The 10,658-nt window shown below is 41.0% G+C and overlaps 1 protein-coding gene across 6 annotated transcripts in view; it reads right to left on the bottom strand.

Annotated features, from left to right (window-relative positions):
* Nucleotides 1-523: 523 nt before the first annotated feature.
* The window catches only part of brp (ELKS/RAB6-interacting/CAST family member bruchpilot), a 129,542-nt gene continuing 119,407 nt past the window's right edge, over nt 524-10,658 (bottom strand). For all 6 annotated transcript variants that reach the window (XM_070080194.1, XM_070080190.1, XM_070080191.1 and 3 more), the window contains one exon: nt 524-9,750. In XM_070080194.1, coding sequence (XP_069936295.1) covers nt 9,730-9,750 — 21 coding nt within the window. In that variant the 3' untranslated portion in view covers nt 524-9,729. The remainder of the gene's footprint in view (nt 9,751-10,658) is intronic.

The following is a 10,658-nucleotide window of genomic DNA, read 5'->3' as shown; positions in this document are numbered from 1 at the left end:
TCGTGTCATTACGATTTCTTAAGTCAGGCTAGTGAATAATACTGACTTAAGCGCCAGTGTTCAGAGAGACATGAACGGTTGCACCAGATACCGAAGCTTCAACTAGTGGACTAATACTTGCACTAGTATTGTTGTACAAACATGCAAGAGAGTCGACATTATTAGTAAATACAAAAACACCAACAAGTGTTGGATGACACACAACTGAGGTGAAGAAGCTGCTAAGTGACCTTGATACCTCAAAGGCGGTGGGACTGGTCAACATCTGTGGGTCCTTAGAGAGGGAGCAGAGATGCTGCTAAGTGACCTTGATACCTCAAAGGCGATAAGACTGGGCAACATCTGTGGGTCCTTAGAGAGGGAGCAGAGATGCTGCTAAGTGACCTTGATACCTCAAACGCGATGGGACCGGACAACATCTGTGGGACCCAGGTGTTGTACATGTATCTTACACATCAATAAAGTCAGCCAGGTGTTGTACATGTGTCTTATTCATCTTAATTTGGTCAATAAAACACAGATAGCAAGATCAACTTTATCATCAACATGGTGTACAGGAAGTGAAGAAATAGGGAGATTGAGAGGTCAATAGGGAGTTTGTGAGGTCATTAGGGAGATTGAGAGGTCAATAGAGAGTTTGTGAGGTCATTGGGGATACTGAGAGGTCATTAGGAAGATTGAGAAGTCAATAGGGAGATTATGAGGTCAATAGGGAGATTGAGAGGTCACCAAGGAAACTGAGAGGTCAATAGGGAGATTGAGAGGTCAATAGGGAGATTGAGAGGTCAATAGGAAGATTATGAGGTCAATGGGGATATTGAGAGGTCAGTAGGGAGATTGAGAAGTCAATAGGGAGATTATGAGGTCAATAGGGAGATTGAGAATTCAATAGGGAGATTGAGAGGTCAATGGGGAAATTGAGAGGTCAATAGGGAGATTGAGAGGTCAATAGGGAGATTGAGAGGTCAATAGGGAGAGAGGTCATTAGGGAGATTGAGAGGTCACCAGGGAGACTGAGATATCAATAGGGAGATTGAGAGGTCAATAGGGAGATTATGAGGTCAATAGGAAGATTGAGAGGTCAACAGGGAGTTTTTGAGGTCAATATGGAGATTGAGAGGTCATAGGGAGAGTAAGAGGTCAATAGGGAGATTGAGAGGACATAAGGAGAGTAAGAGGTCAATAGGGAGATTGATATATGAATAGGGAGCTTCGAAAGTTAACACAGAGTTTGGGAGGATATAGGGAGGTCAGTAGGGAGTTTGAGAGGCCAATCAAGAATTTAGGAGGTTGGTAGGGGGGGTTGAGAGATCCATGGAGTGTTTGGGAGGTCAAGTGGGAGTTTGAGAGGTTGATAGAGAGTTTGGAAAGTCAATAGGGACTTTGAAAGGTCTATAGGGTGTTTGGGAGGTCAGTAGATAGTTAGAGATGTCAATAGGGAGTTTGGGTGGTCATTGGGGAGTTTGGGTGGTCATTAGGGAGTTTGGGTGGTCATTGGGGAGTTTGGGTGGTCATTAGGGAGTTTGGGTAGTCATTAGGGAGTTTGGGTGGTCATTAGGGAGTTTGGGTGGTCATTAGGGAGTTTGGGTGGTCATTAGGGAGTTTGGGTGGTCATTAGGGAGTTTGGGTAGTCATTAGGGAGTTTGGGTGGTCAATAGGGAGTTTGGGTGGTCATTAGGGAGTTTGGGTGGTCATTAGGGAGTTTGGGTGGTCATTAGGGAGTTTGGGTGGTCATTAGGGAGTTTGGGTAGTCATTAGGGAGTTTGAGTGGTCAATAGGGAGTTTGGGTGGTCATTAGGGAGTTTGGGTGGTCATTAGGGAGTTTGGGTGGTCATTAGGGAGTTTGGGTGGTCATTAGGGAGTTTGGGTAGTCATTAGGGAGTTTGGGTAGTCATTAGGGAGTTTGGGTGGTCATTAGGGAGTTTGGGTAGTCATTAGGGAGTTTGGGTAGTCATTAGGGAGTTTGGGTGGTCATTAGGGAGTTTGGGTAGTCATTAGGGAGTTTGGGTGGTCATTAGGGAGTTTGGGTGGTCATTAGGGAGTTTGGGTGGTCATTAGGGAGTTTGGGTGGTCATTAGAGAGTATGGGGGGTCAATAGAGAATTAGAAAGGTCAATAGAGAGCTGAAAAGGTCAATAGGGAAATAGAAAGGTCAATAGGGAGCGGGAAAGGTCAATAGGGAACTAGAAAGGTCAATAGGGAGTGGGAAAGGTCAATAGGGAGCCAAGAAAGTCAATAGGGAGCCGAAAAAATCAATAGGCAGCCAGGAAGGTCAATAGAGAGCTGCAGAGGTCAATAGGATGCCAGAAAGATCGATAGGGAGCGAGGAAGGTGAATAGGGAGATGCTAATATCGATAGAGAGATGGAAAGGTTAACAGGTACCAGAAAGGTCAATAGGATTCCAGAAAGGTCAATAGGGAGCCAGGAAGGTCAATAGGGAGATGCTAATTTCAATAGAGATGGAGAGGTCGACAGGATGGCAGGTCAGTAGGACCTGGAAAGGTCAATAGGGTGCCAGAAAGTCAAAAGGTACCTGGAAAGGTCAATAGGGTGTTAGAAAGTCAACAGGTACCTGGAAAGGTCAATAGGGTGCCAGAAAGTCAACAGGTACCTGGAAAGGTCAATAGGGTGCCAGAAAGTCAACAGGTATCTGGAAAGGTCAATAGGGTGCAAGAAAGTCAACAGGTACCTGGAAAGGTCAATAGGGTGCCAGAAAGTCAACAGGTACCTGGAAAGGTCAATAGGGTGCAAGAAAGTCAACAGGTACCTGGAAAGGTCAATAGGGTGCCAGAAAGTCAACAGGTATCTGGAAAGGTCAACAGGGTGCCAGAAAGGTCAATAGGAGCTGGAAAGGTCAAGATTAAGACAACAGTTTGCATTCTAAACATCAACATCTCTAATCTTTAAGTTCACTTGTAGATTCCTCCACTAGAGCACCACTTGCAGCCAGCCTCCCACTTTCAAGTCAAGTGGAATCAAGTGGCCAGTCACTTTCTGTAGCCAAAAAAATGGTCAATCTCGCCAAAATATTCACTGTTAGTGTTTTTTTCAGTGAGAGTTTTAAATATTTTCTAGAGACAATTGTAGTAATGTTAACTAAGTTTCAGTTTTTTTTTTTCTGGGTTTAGGTTTGTGAGGCTGACATCTAGTGGTACTCTAGTGGGTACAGGGTAGTCAGTGTAGGGTATAGGTTAAGATATTTGGGCATTAAGACAGGGCAGTGGTATGGCAAGTCCTCGACTTCCGAACGTTTCGTGTCCCCTCTCCCTCCCTCCCGACTTACGAACAGGCTGGGCTGCTGTTGCTTCACAAATCAGTTTTATAGAAAAAATGGTACAAAGGATAGGTTTTAAACTTGTTCAAAGCATGTACTGGCAGTTTCTTTTCTTAAAACCCTTGGCTGGCTCCTAATTCCCTCGTTTGTCAAAGCAGATGAGTGTAGTTTGCGTCGTTCGTAAGTCGAGGACTTCCCGTCAAGCCCGTCAAACCTCCCTCTCATCCATAGGAAAAGAGAATCCTCACTTAACAGTGGTTTGCTACAGTCTAAATGTTTCCAGCTACACTCATGTATCACTTACACAACAACCTGACCATTGTAAGCATCACCCACAACACTAACACATCAGTAACTTAATGTGGGCAGAGACAGAAGGAGATATGTTCTATATGTGGGTCGAGGGAGCATAGTGCTAACCCCCCACTAGCTTCTAAGGTTGAAACAAGTGGACTTTCAACCTTAAAGGCTATGAGGTTTAGTGCCATCTTTTTCCCTGTAACATTTCATTATCCTATGCACTCCGCTTTTGCTTAGGGTCAGGAAGGTGAGAATGGCGATCCAGGAATTTAAACACTTCTTAAACTACATCGAACCACTTTTCCCGAGGATTTAGTTTATGGAGAGGTTTCCAGTCTGTCGAGAGAGAATTCTTCTTATACATACCTTCATTTCCCATCACAGTTATCAAGGTGGGGATTCAAGTTTATATTAGTTTCTCACATCCACCCTCACTCTAACTGGCTTTTCAGATATAAACACTTTTAGCCTAGTCGTTTATTAACAGTATAGTTTTTAGTTACTAAACAACAGTTCTTTTACACAAAATGTTCTGTGGTGCTAAGATTTCACTACTCCTTTACATCATTCTGTGGACCTGAGGATTACCAAGCCACCACAGAGGGGAGGAAACAGGTGTCCTTGGAGGAGTCGGAGTCATAGAACACTCCTGGAAAAGCCCCTTAACACAGACTCCATAGCAGAGCGGAGTGCTGGTGATGCTGTCAGCAGAGCTTTGGTTGGCGTGAAAGACTCAGGAGGTATACATTGACAAACAAAAAAACTCATAGGCACGTCGAACACATATCCCTTAAACTGTCGACCTTACATATTAAATTTACATACAATGTTACATTTGTGCCCAAAATTACATGAGTACATGTATGTATATACAACGTACATACACACTATATACATAAATGAGAATCTATACATTCAAGGTACCAAATTAAAGGTACCAAATTTAGAGGTACCAGTCAAGAGTACCAGTCACAAGTACCACTTAAAATGTACCAGTCACATATAGTAGTCAGAAGTATTGCAATGTACAGAACCACTTAAGAGTACCAAAAATTTCAGTCACAAATATCACTTACAAGTACCAGTCAGAGACAGCAGTCAAAAGTACCGCTCAATTTGGTGTCCACACAGTTACACTCAAGCACCGAGAGTTCCAAAAATGCTACAAATGAACACCAAAAGTTCAGACTGAGGTCAGCAGTGTTCCAAACTTACACCTCATCGTGCTGAACCCAATATGAAGACCTAACAAACAATTTTTTAGGGCCACACTGCAGCGTAAAGCTGAGTTCATAGACCAAAGCGAACTTTGCAGTCTTCCTACGTATCAGATTGTGAACTTTTGGCACTCTGCTGTAACCATACATAGACTAGAAATTGTGACATACTAATGATAGGTAGAATAGTAGTGAGGCAAACAGGCAACTGTTCTCATGGGAGCCAAGTCTTATATTTAATGGCGAAATGAGTATAGGAGTGTATACAGTGGTGGAATATTGAGAAAGGGAGGTGTTTACACACAGTAAGAATTGTGCGATAGTGGAGTGAGAGGCATAAGGTATGTATACTCTATGTATACTGCTGGAATACTAAGTATAAATTAAAATATTAGTATGTAAATACAGAGATATAGGTGTGCTATCCTGAGTGTAACGAGTGTAAAGCCCTCTGGAAGAATATATATACCTATTAGAGTATGTATACCTTAATAAGTATGAAAATGGGTCCCAAGATGGCATAAAGACTTGGTGTATGGTTTGTATTGACCGTTCGACTTGGAACTGAGGTGTTGTGGATCGCAAGAACAAACTCAGCATCATAATGGAGAGTCTAGTACTGGAGGTTGAGATAAATAAGGGTCAGAGGCATTCTGAACACACGAGCCATCCTGCTCAAAAAAATACTCTCATACTAGCACTGGTCATAATTTTCTGATGACCAGTTGGTTGGTTAATGGAGTTTGAAGTCTAGCGACAATAAGTGGGTCATTAAGGCTGCTCTGTAACCTTCTCACCACCAAATATACTTTAATACCTAAAATAGGGATTAAAGTTTTCAGCGTATATTTGCTGAGAGAAATACACCTCTCAGGATACATGTCCTGTGATGATGTCCCTTAAGTATCGATACTTAAGTATGACAAAAAAATGAATTTTGTTAATACAGTATTTATGTATGTAAAAATTAAAATATTTAAAACTTAAAAAAATAAAAAATAGTGTTTTTTCTTGTTTTTTATTTACATAAATATTTTAAGAAATTATTCTTTTTACTAATTTTTGCATACATAAATAGTGCTATAAGGAATCATTTATTAAAATACAGATGTTAAGTTGGTCCTTCGAACCGGATCACCTCAAATCTACTTGGTTAACCCAGAAGGTACGACCCCTCGCCAGCACCTGTGGCAATGCACCGGCAATGCACCGAAGATTTACAAAAGAGTTTGTGATTTACATTATCGACCTTTCGTTAATACCATGCATAAACTCATGCATCCTGTGCAGGCTACTTAATCATATAAATAAACTCTGGCAGTATTTCGACAGGACCCTTATTACACATACAGTTGAGTGCCAAAAGTTTGCATCAGTCGTAATAGCGGAGTATTCTGAATACACCATTCCTCTAAAAATGGGCCAAGTGGCAGCAATCCCTATAGCTCTTAATAAGCAGTCAGGAAGTAATCATCATGCCCAACCCACTACACAAAGAAACCATATTCTATTTATAATTCCCACTGAAGGACAACACTAAATCATCGTACAAGAATCAAGATGCACCATTCGATTCTCCGAAGAATCAGACTGAGAACTTTTGGCACCCAACTGAAATACTAAACACACTTATAGAACAGACGAGTCTTCGTGGTTAGTCTCTTCGGAAAATATGGAGATTGAGCTTCATTTGTTTTGCATTGCTAAAGCTCTTCACTACCAGTCAAATATTTCATATACAATACGATTAATCTTTACAATATTTTTAAGTAAAAGCAAGTAAATATTCCCTAGTCTGCCTCCACCACAAATAGGTGGAGATGGTGATAGTTTTTTGGTTTCCTATGTGTACATCCTATCACTGTATTACCCAAATGGGTGAAATGCATTTTCAAAAAATAAAAAATGCACATTATATTGGTTGTATAATGGTTTTTGGTCACGTTTGTGTACCCATTACTGCTATGTTTTGGCTACATTTCAAAATGCTATTAAAAAATTAATTATTGCAACCCCAGGTATAGTGAATCTCCCCCCAAAAAGCTAATAATAATTTATCTTGTTTTAACAGGTGTATTAACACCTGATAATTACTAATGTTTAATTTCTATAAAGGGTCAGTGTTCTCGACGTCAAATCGAAGATACATTTAACTGTATAAGCCACTTTTAGGGGACTAGGCTCTATGGAAAGTTTAACCAAGCTAGTTGAAGCTCTCCTTAGAGCAGATCAAGCTCTACTGTGAGCTCTCCTTGGACCAAGATATTGTCCCACTGAAAGATTATTTGTAATGTCTGTGAGGCAAGACTTGCTGAGAAATATATAAGAGAGACACTATTTATAGAGCTACTTCGAGCTCTGTTTAGAGTATCAAATACTCTAAGAAACAAATGCTTTGTTATGGCAACAATATTGCTCTACCAAGAGCCCATTCCACTATAGGTTCCATCATTTCCACTCTCATTAACAGCGCTTCCACCAGCAGCATTGACACCATTACCATCATGCCATACCATGCATTATGAACCACTCTCTGAAATTTGAGTACAGAAATTTCTATAGGAAGTTTTGCTTCTGTAAAGGAGTACTGAGTACATATGATCTACATGACAGCTCATGGACTTCGAGAAGCGATTCAAAATTTTGACTTTGGGCTAAGTGTGCTTGTGGGGATGCTACAGGTGATTTGTTAGTATATTTCGAGATATTGAACCTGATTTAATTGTGCCATGGAATAGGCAAATTTTCCCAATTTCCCAGGGGACTAGGTTCATTTCCATCCCCCCAAAAATTAGTACATTGGACCATCAATTTGGTGCACTGATAGACGACAGTGGATGATTGGTAATAGAGGTTGTGATGGATAGATAAGATTGTTTAATCATGCTTATAACAACAGATAATCATTCGCTAAAGGGCAGACTCTGCTTGTCAAAATCACTCGAGAAGATTTTGTCCGGCACTTTTAAAATTTGGTAAATCGAAGGTTCACCAGTCGAGCCACCATAAGTTTGGATGGACTGGGATGGAAAAATTTCCAAAAAATAATGACATATGTACTACCAATTAAATATGACTTCTACAGATCAAACTGGAGCAAAAACAATCAGAATTTTTTTCCCAATTTTCAGAAATCTTAGAATAAATAACATTAATATTTTCATATCTTAAAATTCCTCCACCGGAAAAAATTTTATTCTCTGAAATACCAAGATTTATTTTAAGTTTTGAAAAACTTTTTTAGTCAATGAAAAACCCATTATTTCTTTTACCTGACTTAGTAGAAAAGGTTAAATTAAAATTTTTATTAATATGTGAAAAAAAAAAATTTTTGGGTTGATTCTATGATCTTAATAAAAAATAATTCTGTTAATAGAGTACCAAAACAGACTTTTTTGAGTCCATAAGTAATCAGAGCATTTATGAGTACAACTTTCTAAAGTCCAAGACTCGAACAGCGGGTCGACAACCCGCGCCTCGTAGATCACATTGTTCCCAGGATGACTGGTAGTTAACAGTGCTGTCATTATTACAGTATCACTGCTGATAGTACACCATCAACACAGTACCACTGCTGATAGTACACCATCAACACAGTATCACTGCTGATAGTACACCATCAACACAGTATCACTGCTGATAGTACACCATCAACACAGTATCACTGCTGATAGTACACCATCAACACAGTATCACTGCTGATAGTACACCATCAACACAGTATCACTGCTGGTAGTACACCATCAACACAGTATCACTGCTGATAGTACACCATCAACACAGTATCACTGCTGATAGTACACCATCAACACAGTATCACTGCTGATAGTACACCATCAACACAGTATCACTGCTGATAGTACACCATCAACACAGTATCACTGCTGATAGTACACCATCAACACAGTATCACTGCTGATAGTACACCATCAACACAGTATCACTGCTGATAGTACACCATCAACACAGTATCACTGCTGATAGTACACCATCAACACAGTATCACTGCTGATAGTACACCATCAACACAGTATCACTGCTGATAGTACACCATTAACACAGTATCACTGCTGATAGTACACCATCAACACAGTATCACTGCTGATAGTACACCATCAACACAGTATCACTGCTGATAGTACACCATCAACACAGTATCACTGCTGATAGTACACCATCAACACAGTGACACTGCTGATAGTACACCATCAACACAGTGACACTGCTGATAGTACACCATCAACACAGTGACACTGCTGATAGTACACCATCAACACAGTGACACTGCTGATAGTACACCATCAACACAGTGACACTGCTGATAGTACACCATTATTACATAATTTATACAACATATGGTCCCCATACAATCATACACTAAACACAAGATACACAGTATACAGAAATTCCCTTCCCATGCCCACCTAGGCATTTTATTTCAAAAACCCAGGCCTAAAATTTAAAAAAATTAGATTACAGTGCCAAAGTGGGTCACAGTGACGATAATAGGCCTAAAAGTCTACACCCATACATCTTTAGTGCTTTTGATAATGATTGTATAGCACAGAAGAGAATAGACTATTACATTTGTGAGAGATAGGCCTATTTTTTTCAATTATGGATCACTAATCAAGCCTATTATAGGCCGATTTTACAGGTCTGTGATATAGTAGGGAGATGAGGGCCATGGATGCTGGATGATCTCTGAGTGGATGTGCTTGGGTTCTGGATTATGTGAGTGGATGTGCTTGGATGCTGGATGATCTCCGAGTGGATCTGAGACTCATCCACTGCATGGATGAGCTGTGACGGATATCGAGGCCCTTGTTAGAGTGTTGGATGATCTCTGAGTGGATGTCTCTGGACGCTGGATGATCTTAACCAATCATCCTTCTCTCCTATGCTTCCTGGATGATAATTAACCAAATATCATCCACATCACGACTCCTGGTCCACTTTCTGAAGGATAAGAAGAACTTGTAACTCATTGACTGGATGATCAGTAGGCCTACTGGTTGCTAGTAACAACAGGCTGGATGATCAGTAGGCCTACTGGTTGTTAGTAACAACAGCCTGGATGATCAGTAGGCCTACTGGTTGCTAGTAACAACAGGCTGGATGATCAGTAGGCCTACTGGTTGTTAGTAACAACAGCCTGGATGATCAGTAGGCTTACTGGTTGCTAGTAACAACAGCCTGGATGATCAGTAGGCCTACTGGTTGTAACAACAGCCTGGATGATCAGTAGGCCTACTGGTTGTTAGTAACAACAGCCTGGATGATCTGTAGGCCTACTGGTTGTTAGTAACAACAGGCTGGATGATCAGTAGGCCTACTGGTTGTTAGTAACAACAGCCTGGATGATCAGTAGGCTTACTGGTTGCTAGTAACAGCAGCCTGGATGATCCGTAGGCCTACTGGTTGTTAGTAACAACAGGCTGGATGATCTGTAGGCTTACTGGTTGCTACTAACAACAGCCTGGATGATCAGTAGGCTTACTGGTTGCTAGTAACAACATCCTGGATGATCAGTAGGCTTACTGGTTGCTAGTAACAACAGCCTGGATGATCAGTAGGCCTACTGGTTGCTAGTAACAACAGCCTGGATGATCAGTAGGCTTATTGGTTGCTAGTAACAACAGCCTGGATGATCAGTAGGCCTACTGGTTGCTAGTAACAACAGCCTGGATGATCAGTAGGCTTATTGGTTGCTAGTAACAACAGCCTGGATGATCAGTAGGCCTACTGGTTGCTAGTAACAACAGCCTGAATGATCAGTAGGCTTACTGGTTGCTAGTAACAACAGTCCAGTGGATTCAACCCTTCCCTGTTTAAACAGAAAATCGACTGTTTAACAGAAGACACTC

This window comes from Cherax quadricarinatus, unplaced genomic scaffold (genome assembly GCF_038502225.1).
Source record: "Cherax quadricarinatus isolate ZL_2023a unplaced genomic scaffold, ASM3850222v1 Contig214, whole genome shotgun sequence".
NCBI lineage: Eukaryota > Metazoa > Arthropoda > Malacostraca > Decapoda > Parastacidae > Cherax > Cherax quadricarinatus.
The sequence above is the reverse complement of the archived record's forward strand: the minus strand, read 5'-3'. Positions and strand labels throughout refer to the sequence as shown.